Source organism: Hyperolius riggenbachi, chromosome 11 (assembly GCF_040937935.1).
Source record: "Hyperolius riggenbachi isolate aHypRig1 chromosome 11, aHypRig1.pri, whole genome shotgun sequence".
Classification (NCBI taxonomy): domain Eukaryota; kingdom Metazoa; phylum Chordata; class Amphibia; order Anura; family Hyperoliidae; genus Hyperolius; species Hyperolius riggenbachi.
Window position 1 is genome coordinate 183,784,136 of NC_090656.1, and position 20,959 is coordinate 183,805,094.

Below are 20,959 nucleotides of genomic sequence, written 5' to 3' on the forward strand. Positions count from 1 at the left end.
TGCTAGGTGGAGGGAGAGGTCACTGTGGGTGCTAGGTGGAGGGAGAGGTCACTGTGGGAGGGAGAGGTCACTGTGGGAGGGAGAGGTCACTGTGGGAGGGAGAGGTCACTGTGGGTGCTGGTGGAGGGAGAGGTCACTGTGGGTGCTGGTGGAGGGAGAGGTCACTGTGGGTGCTGGGGAGGGAGAGGTCACTGTGGGTGCTAGGTGGAGGGAGAGGTCACTGTGGGAGGGAGAGGTCACTGTGGGTGCTGGTGGAGGGAGAGGTCACTGTGGGTGCTGGTGGAGGGAGAGGTCACTGTGGGTGCTAGGTGGAGGGAGAGGTCACTGTGGGAGGGAGAGGTCACTGTGGGTGCTGGTGGAGGGAGAGGTCACTGTGGGTGCTAGGTGGAGGGAGAGGTCACTGTGGGTGCTAGGTGGAGGGAGAGGTCACTGTGGGTGCTAGGTGGAGGGAGAGGTCACTGTGGGTGCTAGGTGCAGGGAGAGGTCACTGTGGGTGCTAGGTGCAGGGAGAGGTCACTGTGGGAGGGAGAGGTCACTGTGGGTGCTGGGGGAGGGAGAGGTCACTGTGGGTGCTAGGTGGAGGGAGAGGTCACTGTGGGTGCTAGGTGGAGGGAGAGGTCACTGTGGGTGCTAGGTGGAGGGAGAGGTCACTGTGGGTGCTAGGTGGAGGGAGAGGTCACTGTGGGTGCTAGGTGGAGGGAGAGGTCACTTTGGGTGCTAGGTGGATGGAGAGGTCACTGTGGGTGCTGGGGAGGGAGAAGTCACTGTGGGTGCTAGGTGGATGGAGAGGTCCCTGTGGGTGAGGGAGAAGTCACTATGGGTGCTTGGGGAGGTAGAGATCAGTATGGGTCCTAGGTGGAGGGTGAGGTCAGTATGCCACACTAGGATTCCTATCCAGGCCTCTTCACCTGAAAGTGCCCCAGGCGGAGCTTCTCGCGGGTGGGCGGGGCTTACCGCGGTAGGGGGCGGGGCTTATTTTGCGCGATCAGAGGGGCCTTTTTTGCTGATTTTAAAAAGGGGGGATGCCTGGGCACCCAGAGCACCCCCCTTTGCACGTGCCTGATTTCAATGGTAGTGATGGTGACGTACATAAATCTCAGCTATGGCCGTTAGCAACGTCTGAATTTCACGAAATGTCTCATGCAGGTAGAAGACATATTGTTAGACTTGGATTTCAAAGATGGGGTCCCTACATCTCTGCAAACCAGAGTTACAGGGGTCCAAAATTGGTAAAATCCCCCATAGACTTTCATTGCCTCCCTATTTCACTTTCCAAAATCTCACATCTTTTCAAAGGGCAATGGCTCAGCAGTACCAAATTTTCTAGCATTGTAGGGACCCTTAGGGGGATCATGACTGGTGAGTTTTGCCACTGCTGAGCCATTGCCCTTTGAAATGGTGTGAGATTTTGGAACGGTAAATAGTAGGCCCAATGAAAGCCTATGGGGCTTTTACCAATTTTGGACCCCTGTAACTCTGGTTTGCAGAGATGTAGGGACCCCATCTTTGGAATCCAAGTCTAAAAATATGTCTTCTACCTGCATGAGACATTTCGTGAAATTCAGACGTTGCTAACGGCCATAGCTGAGATTTATGTACGTCACCATCACTACCATTGAAATAGCCCAAATAAACAGGTTTTTGTGACCCTAGGCTATGACCTCTTTGGCCTAGGGGCCCGAAACTCACCAGTCATGTTCCCCCTAAGGGTCCCTACAATGCTAGAAAATTTGGTACTGCTGAGCCATTGCCCTTTGAAAAGATGTGAGATTTTGGAAAGTGAAATAGGGAGGCAATGAAAGTCTATGGGGGATTTTACCAATTTTGGACCCCTGTAACTCTGGTTTGCAGAGATGTAGGGACCCCATCTTTGGAATCCAAGTCTAACAATATGTCTTCTACCTGCATGAGACATTTCGTGAAATTAAGACGTTGCTAACGGCCGTGGCTGAGATTTATGTACGTCCATGGCCGGATTTCAGGCAAGGCCACAAAGGCCATGGCCTAGGGCACCAGGAAATCAATGGGCAGGCTGTGGGCAGCAGTCAGGTGATTGTTAATGCTGGCTGTACTGTATCCTTCACATATTAGCAGCCAGTGCCGGCCCACGGTCGTTCTGTTTCACAAACTTTGCACATGGGGTGGTTACCAAAAGCCAGATCTGGCACTCGGGGGAGGGGGGGTGAAGGGGCAGCAAATGGACAATACAGTGATCTCTGAGCTGCCTGCCACTCACCAAAATGTGCCACTCACCAAAAAGCTTGCAATCTAATCCCTGCCATCAACTGTCCTCACAGGAGCTTACAGTTACAGCAATCTAATCCCTGCCATGTTGGGGGGAAAGTTTAAGATGCAGTCAGTCCAGGGGCAGATGGTGATAGTGGGCCTTGGGCGGAAAAAAGTACAAGTCCGGCCCTATGTACGTCACCATCACTACCATTGAAATAGCCCAAATAAACAGGTTTTTGTGACCCTAGGCTATGACCTCTTCGGCCTAGGGGCCCGAAACTCACCAGTCATGTTCCCCCTAAGGGTCCCTACAATGCTAGAAAATTTGCCACTGCTGATCAATTGCCCTTTGAAAAGATGTGAGATTTTGGAACTGTAAATAGGAGGCCCAATGAAAGCCTATGGGGGATTTTACCAATTTTGGACCCCTGTAACTCTGGTTTGCAGAGATGTAGGGACCCCATCTTTGGAATCCAAGTCTAACAATATGTCTTCTACCTGCATGAGACATTTCGTGAAATTCAGACGTTGCTAACGGCCATGGCTGAGATTTATGTACGTCACCATCACTACCATTGAAATAGCCCAAATAAACAGGTTTTTGTGACCCTAGGCTAGGACCTCTTCGGCCTAGGACTGCATTGAACGCGACCCACGCATTGTGCGCATTCTGGACAACACCAATTACTGGGTTTATACCCTTCTGGATCCACGGTACAAACACAATGTTCCAAAACTGCTTGAAGAAAGAGTCCGACAGGTCACAATGGAAGAATACCAGCAGGCCCTTGTGGAGCCTTTAAAGAGGAGATTGACATCCTCCCCCTCCTCTAGCCAGTTGTTCGCCGACAGACTGACTTCCGCAAACCCAGGACGACCAGGAGGGCAGCAAACAACACAAGCCGCAGCTAGTGCCCAAAAGGGAATGGTATCGGCAGTGTCCTTGGAGTGGGAAAATTTTCTGACACCCATGCAGCAGCACACAGAACAGCAAGCGTGCAGATCCACCTCCAACACCGATCGCCTGGAGAAGATGGTCAAGGACTACATGTCAGATGGCATAGCTGTGTTGAACAATCCATCTGCACCCTTCAACTATTGGGTATCGAAGCTAGACACCTGGCACAAACTGGCAATGTACGCAATAGAGAGGCACAGACTAACCAGCAAGCTCATGGTGACCCAGAACTCATTGGGGTGTGTAAGGGACTACAATGGTCCTAAAAGCCCCCTTACTAAGATGTTAAGAAAAACAAAAGTTTGCTTTCCTAAAACGGAAAGAATTTGCGATAATTCAGGTTGGAGTGAGCTCGAGCTCACTCCAACCTGAATTATCGCAAATTCTTTCCGTTTTAGGAAAGCAAACTTTTGTTTTTCTACGCAATAGAGGTGCTTGCTTGCCCGGCAGCCAGCGTTATGTCGGAACGCTGTTTCAGTGCTGCCGGAGGCATTGTCACAGATCGGCGTATCCGCCTCTCCACAGAAAATGCAGACCGTCTGACTCAAATTAAAATGAATCAATCCTGGATTGGAAACAACTACGCAACACTCCCGGACCCCAACCAAGTAACATGAACAATGAACATCTGTGATGGGTTAGCGTTTCCGGTCCCTGTTTATTGAACCTCTCATCTGTATTAAATTTATGACTGCATGGCGACAAAACGCAAATTGCTATCCGCACGCTTCTTGTCCTCATGCAAGGCCTGGGTTGTTGTGTCTCAAAGCGTGGCCTTCTCCTCCTGCGCCACCCTCCTCCTGTTCCATCACGTGTGCTGCTGCTGGGTTAGCGTTACCGGTCCCTTTTCCTGGAACCTCTTATATGTATTACATTTATGACTGCATGCCGACAAAAAGTATGTTACCTGTGCAAAGAAAACAGACATTTCCCGCATTTAAAAGACAGATTTCCCTTTGAAACTTTAAAATCGATTTTCTCAAAAACTATAAGCTCTTTTTGCTAAAAAAATTTTTCCTCTTGTACCCACTCCCAAGGTGCATATACCCTGTAAATTTGGGGTATGTAGCATATAAGGAGGCTTTACAAAGCACGAAAGTTCGGGTCCCCATTGACTTCCATTATGTTCGGAGTTCGGCTCGAACACCCGAACATCGCGGCCATGTTCGGCCCGAACCCGAACATCTAGATGTTCACACAACACTACACGTGACCCGTTCGGCCAATCACAGCGCTAGCCGAACGTTCGGGTAACGTTCGGCCATGCGCTCTTAGTTCGGCTATATGGCCGAACAGTTTGGCCAAACACCATCAGGTGTTCGGCCGAACTCGAACATCACCCGAACAGGGTGATGTTCTGCAGAACCCGAACAGTGGCGAACACTGTTCGCCCAACACTAGTCAGGTCCCAGGCTGGGACAATTTCCTTTCAGTTTCACCTTTCTTTGAAGTTTTGGAGTGCATAGTTCATGGCTTGCATTTGCTTCAAAAAGCATAAAACCCTTAAATTGTGCTTAAAGGGGTGTGTGTGTGTGTGTGTGTGTGTGTGTGTGTGTGTGTGTGTGTGTGTGTGTGTGTGTGTGTGTGTGTGTGTGTGTGTAGATGGGAAAGAGATGAATGTTTCCTGCTGCATAACATGCCTCTGTGCCCCCCCCCCCCACACACACACACACACACACCCCTCTCTCTGCCCCAACTCCCCAGCGCCGTGCTACCACCCCCCGAAATTGCCGACATGCAGAATGACGACAATCTCGAGGGGAAGGGAGGAGAGGTATTCCCTGCTGAACGCCCACAGGGGGTGTTCCAGGAAGCCTTCCCCAGCTGCCGTTGGGCAGCTCTGCCGCTTCCCTGCTCTCCACTGTGTGTGTGAGACACACAAGGCGGAGCTTCCAGTGTCGTGACCCTGGGGGTCATAAAACAGAAAGTAAGGTATTGCAGGCAGAGCATCAGGAATTGCGGCTACCTGCTCTGGCCAGCCACCCCGGATCAGGTAGCATTGTGTGTGTGTGTGTGTGTGTGTTTTTTTATTTTTATTTTTTTTTTACTTAAAATACCCACCTTGGGTTCCCTTTTAAAAACTGTTTAGCCCGTTAACAGCCCTACATGCATAATCTCGAGTTAGATAATGTATGCCAGGGTGTCTCAGGCCTGGTGCACACCAAAACCCGCAAGCAGATCCGCAAAATGCTAGCAGATTTTGAAACGCTTTTTCTTTTTCTGTAGCGTTTCAGCTAGCATTTTGTGTAGCCGTTTTGGTGTAGTAGATTTCATATATTGTTACAGTAAAGCTGTTACTGAACAGCTTCTGTAACAAAAACGCCGGCAAAACCGCTATGAACAGGCGTTTTTCAGAGCGGTTTGCGTTTTTCCTATACTTAACATTGAGGCAGGAACGCATCCGCAATCCAAAAAATGCCTCACCCCGGGAGTATGCGTTTCTGCAAAACGCCTCCCGCTCTGGTGTGAACCACCCCATTGAGATACATTGACCAAGCGTATCCGCAGCCGCAAGCGGCTGCAGAAACGCTGAAAAAGCCACTCGGTGTGCACCAGCCCTAACTGCATATATTACATGTAGATTAATGCAGCTATGAAGAGCGGTGCAGGGAGCTTTTGTATATTTACCTGTTCCTCTTCATCCACCTGCTGCGCTGCTCTCCCGGCATCCTCTTCTGAGTTCTGATCACATTTAATAAGGCTCCCAATGGCCCCCTAGTGAAAACTGCGTACATAAAATAGACTTGTAAGTGAGCATATCACAATACCAAATCTCCTCCGGCTCCGGTCACCTCTCACATGTCCCGGCCGCGTATGTCCTGGTAGCTGAACAGCATGCGTCCTCCAAGCTCCGCCCTATGCATTTTCGTCACGTGGGTTGTGACGCATCAAGGGCTGGAGTGTGCATGTTCCCTGTCACAATATGAATGCGGTAACCAAGCCCCCTTCCTTCCCGGCAAGCCTCTAGGGTGTCATGTGATCTTAACCTAGGGGATGGTGTCAGTGTTGCAGTGCCGCCCGGCAATGCTGACACCATCCCATCCCTTGTGTTACGATCACATCATGAAGTCAGCATTACAGCGCCGTGATTGGAGGAGAGAAGAAGTTGATCCACCTGCCCATAACAGGTAAATATGACTGCTTTCATGCGCCGTTTAGCATCCTGCTTATCACCCTCCCTGCACCCAGTTGCACCAATCTGCTTTGCGAGAAAATACAAGTGATCCATCACCCAAGCATTTTGTCATCTGCTGGCTCTGTGGTTCATGTTTTCCAAAGGCATGCTGGGAATTGTTGTTCTGCAGGTGGACAGTCACCGTCTGTATAATGATTTTTTTTTTTTTCTCTCTTATCACAAATAATTTTATTGAAAAAAAAAAATTGTATAAAATTACAAACAGTATGAACAATCAAAAAATACTAAAGCGTGTAACACAACAATAATTAATAAGTTGAGTTCTGAATATGCACTGTCTTTCACAGAAGGCAAAGCTTATGGATAGAATAGGCAGGTGTCGGTAGCACCAAGGCAACAAATACCGAAACCCCAAGGGTGCTATAGTCTTTACTTTAAGTGAGAAGATCATTTAAAATCTGGGTCCAATGAGCAGGGTGGGAGGACCAAATGGAGGAAGACCATATGTACCTATGAAAACAGAACTCTATAGATGTGAGAACCGGCTGTATAATGTTCATACTGCAGCCACCATAGTTGTCACTTTCCAACTAATACTGCCAGACTGGGGGAGGCACACTTCTCTAGCGGCAGAAAAAAATCGCACATATAGTTTTGCTATATGTGGCTGCTAAAGGGTTAAAAGGTAAAATGAACTTGCCTTTGGATGACACTTTAGGGTAGAAAAAAAGGTCTGGTGTTTGTTTTTACGAATAAAACTACATGTTTCATGTAATTCAACCCACTTCCTCAGGTCAATAAATGGTGTCATAGGGCAAAGATGGCACAGCTCGGAGAACCTTTCAAGGGGATAGAATTTTTTTTTTTTTTCCATTGTTCTCATGCTCCTGTTTTTCTGGATGCCCTTATCAGATGTACATGTGTGTGCAGCAGTTCCTGTACATGTGCAAGGCTCCGACTGTTGCCAGATGCAGCTACAAACTGGGCATATAGTAGCATGATGAAGGACACAATAAGGAGCTTGGAGGTTTTTAAAGAGCCTATAAATCATCAAGGTTCAATAAATATTGTATTTTCTTTTACCTCAGGTACACTTGAAAGATGAGAATAATTTATTATATGTACAAAATTTAACCTGTACCGAGCAGAAATTAGGATGGCCATTAAAGTTTGGCATAAACCTAAGTTTACATCAGAGGGCAAATTGGACCATTTTCCATGACAGACCATAACCTACAACAGACCATAACGTACATGTTGACGGGTCCTATGTTAGCTACAAGAAGCCTTCAGACATGTTTTTAGTTGTCCACCCTTGGTTGTGGCAACAGAATGCAAACAATGGACAGACCCAGTGAAATCGTACATCAGATCTGCTGTGACCAATCCACACTGTGGCTGCGGTCTAGTTTGAAATCTTAATCGCATCTTCCACTGCTGACCAGAAGTTTACCATGTTGGGGCAGGACCAGAGCACATGCAACAAACCTCCTCTTCTGTTCCGCATCTCCAACATCATTCAGAGGAAAATCTTATGCAGGACTGAAGAGATTTAGATGACGCAGCAACAGTGACTTGAATATTTATTTATTTATTTATTTATTTATTTATTTATTTTGCATCCTGTTCTATCCTCTAAATGGAGGATTTCCAAATATGGGTGTGAGAAGTTGAAGAGATGGAAATATTCTTATTCATACTTGACCATTATTATGGTTTGCTCTAGTAAAGTGCTGTAGAAAAAGAAACAGATTTCTATATTGGAAAATGTGTCACTAAAGCTACATCCACACTTACAATGTGTTTTTCTGAATTAAGCATCAAATAAAATTATCCATGAAGAGGACAAACGATTGTTCAAAACTGAGGCGCCAGATAAGGATAAAATAGTTGAAGTGAACTTCCAGACTTAAAGACACTCTGAAGCGAGTCTAAAATGACTTTTCAACTTGTAATCATGTTAAAGCGGACTCAAACCAAACTTTTTTTTTAATTTAAGATATTTATTTGCACCACTCTGACACATACAAAGATAAATAACACTCCTTCAAGCCTATGAGCATTTCATTGCATGCTTTTCACCCTTCTGTTTTCATAACTAGGGTTATACAGGTGGCAGCCATTACTTCTGAGCGTACGAGTAGTAGGAGGTTTTAGATCATGGGTGTGTTTGTCATCAGTTACCCTCCCTCACAGGGGCATTGTCTATGTGAAATCTCACACAAGGTGAGATCACCTCCCCTGTGACATCATCAGTAGCAGCCTGTGTTTTGTTTTTTTATCTCTTCCACCAGTCTGCTGGATTCTGTCCCGGCAATATGAAAGGAAGGGAGGGGTTCCTCCAATAAATGTAAAACCCTTTATATTTGTCATCATGCAGCTGAAAAAAGGCTGCCATTTTGTAACGATTGGTGTAGCAACACAGACGTCTGATTTATGTGTGATCTGCAGAATCACCAAAAATACAAGTATAGCTAGCAGAATACAAAGTATGTAGTGCTTGGTGTAACAGAATAGTTTAGCTAGACCTCACCAGAGGAGCTGGTGGGCACTATTGGTACACAGTAACTGAATAGTTTGACAAAACCTCACCAGAGGAGCTGGTGGGTACTGTTAGAACACAGTAACTAATTAGTTTGGCTTAACCTCACCAGAGGAGCTGGTGGGTACTATTATAAGAGCACCTCACCAGTGACAAGGGCTCACTGGTGAGTAGAAAGGTCAGACAGGCTAGGATCAGTAACAGGCGGGCAGTTACAGTACAGAATCGGCAGGCAAGAGAGTAGTAAGATCTCAGGCAGGGTTCAGCAACAGAGTCAGATGGGCAGAAGTATAGAAACGATAAGCAAGAGCAGAGTCAGAGGGTAGGCAGTCATACACAGAATATCAAAATACAGTAATACAATAATCCTATTCTTGTGTGAAATCCCTGGTTTCCTCCCAGATCAAAGCACACCGGATACTATCTAAGGCCTGAGCTCTAACACGTGAGTATTCGCAACAGCAGACAAGCTGCGAGTGAACAGTGAAGGCCCCTGAAGCAGAGGAGACCCCACGGTCGTGCCCACAATGATCAGCCAATCCGGAGCGCCGTGAGTCTCTTCTGACATCAGCCGACCGGCCGGTCAGCTGACGCGCCTCCTCCCCGCATAAAGGTCCTGTCTCCGTGTGCGACACGGCAACCCTATGTGCAATAGACAAACCCGTCCTCGGCGTACAAGACGCCAGAGGCACGGGCCAAGTCCCTGAGCAGGAAGGCAAGGCGGCTGCGGAGACACCCTGCGTGCCCGCAGCCGCCATTTCTGCGGATGTTACACATTTATTATTATAATTCAGAAAATGGATTTTATTTCTGCAGTCTTGTATTTTTAATTTGGGTCCACTTTAAGCACTATAAGCCCTGCTAAACCGCTGCATCCCCGAGGCAAAACAAGGAGTTATACCCCTCCAAATCCTCTCTGCTCAGTCCGGGGAGCGCTTTCTGCTTGAGGCAGAGCTTAGGGCTTTAGCTCTGCCTCTTAGCGCGTCAATCCCCACTGATTTCTGCCTCTCCTCACCCCTCTCAATCTTCCTTCACTGAGAGGGGCGGGGAGAGGCGGAGATCCATGGGCAGTTTGACGTGCATAGAGGCAGAGCTGCAGCTCAAAGCTCTGCCTCCATACGCAGCAAAATCCACGACCAAGAAAGTCGTGGATTTTGCAGAGGGGATTTGGGGGGAGTAAACCTCTCGTTTTGCCGCGGGAATGTGGCGGTTTAGCAGGGCTTCTAGTGCTTAACATGATTACAAGCTAAACTGAATTTAGACTCGCGTCAGAGTCTCTTTAAAGTAAACGATCCGCCCGGCGGATCGTTCAGAAACGGCCTTATCAGTCCGCCGACAGACTGTACACACGCTGTACTGTCTGCTGAAAACCCGCCCAGCGGGACGTGACGACGGACTCGTCGTTGCCTTTAGTACGGCGTGTGTACGAGCCTTTAGATCGCTACAGATATGGCGGGTATTACCACCCTGCAATAATGTGTAGTTGGGGTTCTGCAGTGCTCTTAAACAGTCTATAGAGTCCAAACACAGTTCGTAATTCTTGTATCCACAAATAGTAAATATAATCCTCTCACCAGATGTCGTTGCTGATTATATTATAGATCAACCATAAGGGCATCAACTGATGTGATATCCACAACGATCTTCATTCTTTACACTCTATGTTTCCTCAAAGAAATATATATAAACAGGAAAGGCCATAGTGTAATACAGCCACAAAAATAGTAAGTGTCATCGTGCAGCTTCACAATATGTGCACTTCCACCCACAACAAATGAGCAGAATTCACGCTCACCAGATATATATGCTGACTAAGTTAGACCAGCTTACACGCTTGTAAATAGATAAGGTTCTCCTAGAGTGTCTGAACGCTGTCCCGGCTCCACTGCACCCGGATCACACTGAAACTCCAAAACAGCGGGACAGACCTAGCGTAACCAAGTTACCAAGCCAATATCTTTACACGCACCTCCACCTCAGTGAAAATGCCCACCAGTGCTCCCAGGCATGCATATACAACAGATTACGCTCACCGCATATTATGGCTGACCCCAGAAGACCAGCATTAGCGCTTATGGGTAATTCCTTACCATAATTCGCTTCCACATAGGTAAAACTTTTCCACCTTAAACTTAAAGAGGCCTGCATAGTGTAATACTACTTTTTTTTGACATAAAATGCTTAAAATTGCACTCGCAAAGATAAAAAGATATGCGCATTTTAAACTTTCCAAGCTTACCGCCGCTGTATCATGTTAATGCGTCTATCCCGCCTGCTGGAAGCCACGCCCTACCGGTTTCGTCATGTATGACTCATCAGGGGCTTGTCCAGGCACGGCAGAATAGACGCTAAAGAACCCTCCTTATGCAAATCACTTCCTTGTAACAGCGGTGCGTGATGTTTTAGGCTTGCGGTCTGATCAAAGTGCCAGGCAATACTTATGCAGGCTACAATAGTATTCTTCATGCAACCAGTATGTTAACCAAAATTGATTGCAACAAACAATTAAAACCTATTCTAACACTATGCAAGCCCATCTAAACCTAACCATTGTCATAACAGTATAAAACTGTAATATCTATCTGATACATCCTTGTCTTGCTAGCAGTAATCATGTGTAATTAATCTCCCAATATGCAAGCCACTGTTCTGACAATGGTTAGGCTCTATCCACAGTTTGCACATTGTTCAGATCACTACTGCAGCTAAATAGATCAGCAGGAAGGACTGCCAGGCAACCGGGTGTAGAAGAAGGATTTCTTTCAAATAAGTTTGCCACGGATCTGCTCCCACTCTACAGGGAGTGCAGAATTATTAGGCAAGTGGTATTTTTGAGGAATAATTTTATTATTGAACAACAACCATGTTCTCAATGAACCTAAAAACTCAATATCAAAGCTGAATATTTTTGAAAGTAGTTTTTAGTTTATTTTTAGTTAGCTATTTTAGGGGGATATCTGTGTGTGCAGGTGACTATTACTGTGCATAATTATTAGGCAACTTAACAAAAAACAAATATATACCCATTTCAATTATTTATTTTTACCAGTGAAACCAATATAACATCTCACCATTCACAAATATACATTTCTGACATTCAAAAACAAAACAAAAACAAATCAGTGACCAATATAGCCACCTTTCTTTGCAAGGACACTCAAAAGCCTGCCATCCATGGATTTTGTCAGTGTTTTGATCTGTTCACCATCAACATTGTGTGCAGCAGCAACCACAGCCTCCCAGACACTGTTCAGAGAGGTGTACTGTTTTTCCTCCTTGTAAATATCACATTTTATGATAGACCACAGGTTCTCAATGGGGTTCAGATCACGTGAACAAGGAGGCCATGTCATTAGTTTTTCTTCTTTTATACCCTTTCTTGCCAGCCACGCTGTGGAGTACTTGGACGCGTGTGATGGAGCATTGTCCTGCATGAAAATCATGTTTTTCTTGAAGGATGCAGACTTCTTCCTGTACCACTGCTTGAAGAAGGTGTCTTTCAGAAACTGGCAGTAGGACTGGGAGTTGAGCTTGACTCCATCCTCAACCCGAAAAGGCCCCACAAGCTCATCTTTGATGACACCAGCCCAAACCAGTACTCCACCTCCACCTTGCTGACGTCTGAGTCGGACTGGAGCTCTCTGCCCTTTACCATTCCAGCCACGGGCCCATCCATCTGGCCCATCAAGACTCACTCTCATTTCATCAGTCCATAAAACCTTAGAAAAATCAGTCTTGAGATATTTCTTGGCCCAGTCTTGACGTTTCAGCTTGTGTGTCTTGTTCAGTGGTGGTCGTCTTTCAGCCTTTCTTACCTTGGCCATGTCTCTGAGTATTGCACACCTTGTGCTTTTGGGCACTTCAGTAATGTTGCAGCTCTGAAATATGGCCAAACTGGTGGCAAGTGGCATCTTGGCAGCTGCAGGCTTGACTTTTCTCAGTTCATGGGCAGTTATTTTGCGCCTTGGTTTTTCCACACTCTTCTTGCGACCCTGTTGACTATTTTGAATGAAAAGCTTGATTGTTTCAATCACGCTTCAGAAGCTTTGCAATTTTAAGAGTGCTGCATCCCTCTACAAGATATCTCACTATTTTTGACTTTTCTGAGCCTGTCAAGTCCTTCTTTTGACCCATTTTGCCAAAGGAAAGGAAGTTGCCTAATAATTATGCACACCTGATATAGGGTGTTGATGTCATTAGACCACACCCCTTCTCATTACAGAGATGCACATCACCTAATATGCTTAATTAGTGGAAGGCTTTCGAGCCTATACAGCTTGGAGTAAGACAACATGCATAAAGAGGATGATGTGGTCAAAATACTAATTTTGCCTAATAATTCTGCACTCCCTGTATCCACGGCGCCCTGTATGGTATCACATACCAAAACTTCACAAGTCCCTGACCTCACCGCCGGGACGACCCAGAGACTGTGGGTCTCTCACGGAGAGATTGTCCAGGTACTTGGACCACCTTCTGCGCCCCCTGTTGGAGGGAGTGCTGGCCTATCTTAAGGACACCCTTGAGGTTCTGCGGATGGTAGAGAGTACCACGTGGGTCCCCGGTGACAGACTGGCCACATTTGACGTGGTCAGTCTGTACAGCCGGATCCAGCATGGTGCATGGGCTACAGTCCCTAAACTTTCTCTCAACCTAATGATGGTGGAATCGGCATATAAGGTTTTACTTAGATGGTACTGGGTGCCCGCCAGACTCTCTCACACTTGGCTACACCAAACTCAAACGTGTTTCCGGGGATGCAGGGCAAAAGGCGACCTGTTACATACTTTCTGGTCATGCCCCATGTTATCTAGATTTTGAGGCAGGGTCTTCAGGCTCCTATCCTCACTATTTGGTAAAACCATTTCCAGAGATCCCTGGTCAGCCTTGTTACATCACAAAGTAGATTCTCTTACCAAAACTCAGAACATTTCAGCTCACTTTATTTTTGTTGCAGCCTCTCAGACGATCGTTAAAGCCTGGAGGACACAATTCGTATCCTTTTGAAGAAGTCAAAAATAGGGTAACGGCCTTTTTGATTCAAGAACAGATGGCTAGTCAGCTTGAAGACCAGGTCAAACAATTTTCTATAATATGGGATCCCTGGAGATTGTTTATTGGCCTGCCCTGAACAGATAACTGTTGAGGACTGACTACTGACCCAATAGATGATCGGACTTTTTTCTCTTCTCTTTTTCTTCTTCTTTTCTTTCTTCCTTTTCTTTTCCTTTCCCTTTTTATTCCTTTAACTTCTTTATTTATGGGCCAGGCTTATTTCTCCACGGATACAAACTAGGCTCTAGCCCAACAAGAGCTAATAGGAATCCTGAGATATCAGTGGGACCTAATTCTAGGTCCGTCTGACATTACAACGTAATAATGAGTGTGAAGCCTGTGGCAAGACTACTCGAACCCTTACTGTAATTTATATTTGGTTTCTTTTTGTTTGACTTGCACTGAAATTGCAATCTTGCTTGTTAAAATTTCTTTTTGACAAAAACTTTAATAAAAATATTGAAACAGAAAAGATCTAGATTGGGAGCCTGGAAACAGGCAAGGAGTATTTTATTGACTCCTAAGGAAAAGGACGACGGTAACGCCAGGAGAACGAAGTTTACATTCGATTACTCATCCATGGCCGATTGTATTAGAAAGGCTATACATTCAAATTGGTCCATGATTGCGAGAGACCCTGATTTGGCGTCATTTCACAAACTATTCACAGGGTGGTCTTTAGATGTGCCCCCACTCTGGGTAATGACCAGCAATGAGATAAAATGATGATCAAAGGTGCTCCCTGTCACCACCTTTCAACCAAAAAGATGGCTGCCCCCATGAAATCACAAACATTTGCCTGTTCTTTTTAAGCCTCATCTACACGATACGATTCTTTGTACGATGCGATTACAATTATATTTACGATCTGATTAAATCTGACGTGTCCGATCGGGATTTGATTCAATTCGATTTGCCATTGTTTTACAATGGCGAATCGAATTGAATCGAATTGAATCCCGATCGGACATGTTGGATTTAATCGGATCGTAAATAGAATCGTAATCGAATCGTACAAAGAATCGTATCGTGTAGATTGGGCTTAAAACAGGGTGGGTAAGAGATTATATCAACTATCTATTTTAATTAACATAACTAATGTAACTTAATGACAGTATGTTTGTTTAGGCTGAAGTTCCTCTTTAAAACATGTTTAAAAAGTGAGGTAGTTTTTAACAATTTTATCTTTATCTGGCGTCTCAGTTTTGAGCAATTGTTGATCCTGAGTGTCCACCCTTGGTGGAGGGGTGTTACCCCCTATTCTTCTACAGAGAGTGACATTTTTAACCTGAGTGGAGTCGAGTCTAATCTCCCCACCTGGCTACTGAGTGGTTACCAGAGGTAATCCACATTTGTGAGTATATTCTTGTATATTTACTCTTTTGACCAATTGTTTTGCCATATTGCACTATTGGGGATCTCGATTTGCTTTTTTTTTCAAGTATCCATGAAGAGGGTTTGCAGGTTTCTTCTGCTCTGGATTTCTCCATCAATCTAAAAAAAAATATATATTAGCAGGTTATTAAACAAACTCTGAGCAAGCAGATTAATATACAGTACTTTGCATTCCTCATTTATAGTATATCTGAAGTTTAATGTGAACATGTGACAAAGAAAAAAAAGGAAAAATGAGATACTAGCCAGGATAGATTCTCATCTCTGATCCTCATCCAGCCTGATGCTGCTGGCTGGGACTCTCTTCTTGTTCGATGTGAGGCTCCCATCCAAGTACAAATGCGGCCATGATGTGCAGCTGTAAGTATGGCCTGCGCAGCAGACAAGACACAGAACATTTATATTGCCACTAGGGTGTGGTCAATGGGCATTAATAGTATTTGGGAGTCTTGCCCAAGGTCTCCTCACTGAATAGGTGCGGGCTTACTGAGCAGGAAGAGCCGAGATTTGAACCCTGGTCTCCTGTGTCAGTACACTATTCAGCTACTACTCAGTAGAACAAAGTTTCCATGTGTGCACTAGCAGCTCCGTGCTACTGTGTAGGTGAGGGTTGTGTTTAGGCCTGCTCGGTGCGGCTGTGCTTGTACATAGGCAGGACCGTGGCTGTAAGAACATATATGTTCAGATGGTCCCATCGCTGGAATGGTGGGGATAAGGTGAATGGTGGAAGCCTCTGCACTATCCATAGGCTTCCCTCTACTGAGGCAGTTATCTAACTCTTCCATCTTTGGTCACAGGTAGAATTTAAAAAAGGAAAAGGGTCATACACGAGCGGCTTTGTTCTAGTGGGCATGCGTGGACCTTCCTTGCCCATGCCTAGTATTCGATCATGGCCATGGGAGTGGCCACAAGAAACCTATTGGGCTCTGGCTGAGTCACATAGGTAAAGGGGGTCTCTATGATGGTTCGGTGGGCTGAAAGAGGGTCTGAAGAGCCTCTGGACCGTCCAGACGAAACTCTCTGCTGAGTTAAGTAGGTAACTTTTTGTAATTTTCTTCGAACTTCATATGTACTTTAGATCTGTTAGATTGCACCTTTTTACAAAGGTCTTCTTTTATGCAGGGGGGGTCTTATAGAGGTGGGTTTTTTTTATTTATTTATTTTTTTTCCTTTTTTAAATGCGCTCCCTGCAAAGGACCTGTGGAAACATGCTAGCCAGCTTACCCATGTCCATGCCACTATTCTGGCAGCTGGACTGTGCCACTGACATTCAGGGAGTGCTGTTCAAAATTCCCATATGGAGATGTAGTAGCGCAAATAATAACTGTAATCATGGGTACCGGTATTTTATTTTAAATTATGCCGGTTGCCTGGCTGATAAACCACTGACCCAGAATGAGTATGAAGAACAAGTGTTGTGATTAGTCTAACTATATTAGTCGCATGCTTGTTACAGGTGTGCAATGCAGACTCGACTGCAGCTAAAAGGATCTGCATTCTTTAAAGGGCAACTGTAGTAAGAGGTATATGGAGGCTGCCATATTTATTTCCTTTTAAGCAATATCCGTTGCCTGGCAGACCTGCTGATCTATTTGGCTGCAGTAGTGTCTGAATCACACCAGAAATAAGCGTGCAGCTAATCTTGTCAGATGTGACAATAATGTCAAACGCCTGATATGATGCATGCATGTTCAGGGTCTTTGGGTAAAAGTGTTAGAAATAGAGGATCATCAGGGCTGTCCAGCAACTGGTATTGTTTAAAAGGCAATAAATATGGCAGCCTTCATATACTTCTCACTTCAGTTGTCCTTTAAAAGGAGATACATTTGGAAGCCTCCATGTCTCTTTCACTACAGGGTTCCTGTAATTGTAAAGATGAGCCTGATTTTAAAACTGGAAGTATACATTTTTTGTTTTGGGGTTGTTTGGCCTTCACAAACCAAGTTCTCTATCCATTTTTAATTTTGTCGGTCTTTCATTTCAGGTCATGGGAGCCAAAAGGAAAACAGTCCATTCCTCAGAGGTTCAGAGCCAGCCAATGGCAGTGAATATTATGATAGGAATCTGGCCTTATTTGAGGTAATTCTCAGCATAAATCAGGTTAATGCTGCAAAACGTATACAGATCCTTAACAACGTTCGCGAAAGAGGTCCTTTGAGGATATATGAGGATGCAGAAGTTTATTTTTTCTTAAAGGACCTCTTTCGCGAATGAGGAAAAAAATAAAAAGTGGTTAATGCATAAACTATTAAACATCCTTCTAAAATAGTGTGAAAAAAAAAATATGAATGGTTTCATCAATACAACATGTAATGTAAACAGTGACGGATTGTGAGGCTGATCCATTTGTTAGGGGTGTTTTTTTTTTGTTTTGTTTTTTTTACTTTCATTTCACAAATATAACTGCTGCCTACCTAGTTTTCATTGTTGTAATCCATTGCTGGCAGGAATCGCCGTTACAGCTGTTATAATAACAGATGACTCTCTGCACAGACCGACTCTCTGCACAGACTGGGAGTCTGGTTACCAGGCAACAATGTAAACGCTTACGGAGCCATTATTATAACAGCAATTCCTGCCAGCAATGGATTACACCAATGAAAACTAGGTAGGCAGCAGCTATATTTGTGAAATGAAAGTAAAAAAAAAACACCCCTAACAAATGGATCAGCCTCACAATCCATCATCAGGCGCGGAGCTATGGGGGGGGGGGGGGTCGGGGTAGGACACGTGCCCCCGGACGCTAGGTCCCCAAGGGCGCCCAGCTGAGCTGCCGTGGGTTTTTTTTTTTGTTCTTTTTTTTTTTGGGAGGGGAGCAGCGCAGAGAAGAGGGAGAGCTATGGGCACAGTGGGGAAGGGCGGACATCTTCCCCCCCCCCCCCTTCTTCCCTCACTTTAGAGGGCTCTCCCTCGCTCGCTCTACCCTCCAGAAGTAATGTCCGGGTGGCTCCAGAGTAGCGGCAAATCCATTCCACGCTGCGGCGAGACGCAGGTAAGTTCCGCCCGCTGCTTCCAGCCACCCGGACATTACTTCTGGAGGGGAAAGCGAGGGAGGGAGAGCCCCCTAAGGTGAGGGAAGGGGGGGGGAGATGGCCCCCTTCCTCACCGCTGCTCACAGCTCTCCCTCCACTGCGCTGCTCCCCTGCTGGGGGACACACCTGACTACCTATTCTGGGCACATATACCCCCTGACTACATATACTGGGCCCATATACCCCCTGACTACATATACTGGGCACATATACCACTGGCTACATATATACTGGGCACATATACCCCCTGGCTACATATATACTGGGCACATATGCCCCTGGCTACATATACTGGGCACATATACCCCCGGCTACATATACTGGGCACATATACCCCTGACTACATATACTGGGGACATATACCCCTGACTACATATACTGGGGACATATACCCCTGACTACATATACTGGGGACATATACCCCTGACTACATATACTGGGCACATATACCCCTGGCTACATATACTGGCACATATACCCCTGGCTACATATACTGGCACATATACCCCTAGCTACATATACTGGCACATATACCCCTGGCTACATATACTGGCACATATACCCCTGGCTACATATACTGGCACATATACCCCTGGCTACATATACTGGGCACATATACCCCTGCCTACATATACTGGGCACATATACCCCTGCCTACATATACTGGGCACATATACCCCCTGGCTACATATACTGGGCACATATACCCCTGGCTACATATACTGGGCACATATACCCCTGGCTACATATACTGGGCACATATACCCCTGGGCACATATACCCCTGGCTACATATACTGGGCACATATACCCCTGGCTACATATACTGGGCACATATACCCCTGGCTACATATACTGGGCACATATACCCCCTGACTACATATACTGGGCACATATACCCCTGGCTACATATACTGGGCACATATACCCCTGGCTACATATACTGGGCACATATACCCCCTGACTACATATACTGGGCACATATACCCCCTGACTACATATACTGGGCACATATACCCCCTGACTACATATACTGGGCACATATACCCTCTGACTACATATACTGGGCACATATACCCCCTGACTACATATACTGGGCACATATACCCCCTGACTACATATACTGGGCACATATACCCCCGACTACATATACTAAGCACATATACCCCTGGCTACATATACTGGGCACATATACCCCTGGCTACATATACTGGGCACATATACCCCTGGCTACATATACTGGGCACATATACCCCTGACTACCTATTCTGGGGACATATACCCCTGACTACATATACTGGGGACATATACACCTGACTACATATACTGGCACATATACCCCTGGCTACCTGTTCTGTGGACATCTCTTCCCCTGGCTACCTGTTCTGGGGACATCTATACTGCTGGCCACCTATTCTGGGGACACCTATAGACCTGGGGCTACCTATTTTTGGGGAACCACTGCTGTCAGATTGAGTGTATTTTGGGGAACTGCTGCCAGGTGAGAGGTGCCTACCATATTAAGGGGGCATCTGCCTATTTATGTGAAATGCTGTCTATTTATGTGCCTCATGACTGCTGAATTTGTCTTGTTGGGGGCCTCATGGTTACTGAATTTGTCTTGTTGGGGGCCTCATGATTTGTTGGGGGCCTCAAGATCGCTGAATTTGTCTTGTTGGGGGACTCATGATTGCTGAGTTGGTCATGTTGGGGGCCTAATGATTGCTCAATTTGTCTTGATGGGGGGAGGGAGGGGCTAATGATTGCTGAATTTGTCTTGGAACATGCCAAAGGTACATACTGAGGGAGGGTGGGTGGGTGAGCGTGAGCCTGCTAACTTCCTGTACATTTGGCATTTTTTTTTTTACTTTTGACACTATTTTAGAAGGATGTTTAATAGTTTATGCATAAACCACTTTTTTTTATTTTTTTTCCTCATTCGCGAAAGAGGTCCTTTAAGAAAAAAGAAACTTCTGCATCCTTATATGTCCCGTAGTTTCACCTTGCAAACCCTCCAAAGATTACTCACAAGGCCTTGTCGGTAATCTGCTCCAGACTGCGCTTCTTTTCAAGCATGAGCATAGTAAGCTGCTGTGCACTAGCAGCTCCGTGCTACTGTACAGGCATAGCCATGCTCATATGCATGGCCTCAGTCAGCTAGAGGGTCCTGGGCAGCGGCAGAGTACAGCCTGGGAATTCTCTGGAGGCCCGAACAGTGTAAATTCTCACCTGACGCAACTCCTGGCCTTATCCGCTGTCACACCCATGGCTGCTGTTACCGTAAGTGCCACCACGTGGGGTGTGTGAGACCCACATGGGTGGAGCCAGTGGGACAGGTGAGAAGTTACACTGCATGTGTGCATTGGGGGAAGGGGACATTTTACACGTGAGTGGGGGGGCAGCGCCCAGGGGTCCGACACTTACATTGATTATTGCTATATCGAAAACCGTTACCGCCTCACTTCCAATCGACCACTTCAGACCATGATTTGCCAGCATGCTCGATTGATACATAAATCCAAAATCGGTGGAATAATCATCAGGGCATGCTTCTTGCAGCACCAACTTTCATCCAATTCGATATGATTGAATCGGATGGTTGATTAAGCCACA

The 20,959-nt window shown here is 45.9% G+C and overlaps 1 protein-coding gene across 1 annotated transcript in view; it reads left to right on the forward strand.

The window, feature by feature from the left end:
- The window catches only part of SLC12A4 (solute carrier family 12 member 4), a 135,468-nt gene that overhangs the window by 30,240 nt on the left and 84,269 nt on the right, over window positions 1–20,959 (forward strand). The window contains exon 2 of the mRNA XM_068261427.1: window positions 17,300–17,394. Within this exon, the coding sequence (XP_068117528.1) occupies window positions 17,300–17,394 (95 nt within the window). The remainder of the gene's footprint in view (window positions 1–17,299; window positions 17,395–20,959) is intronic.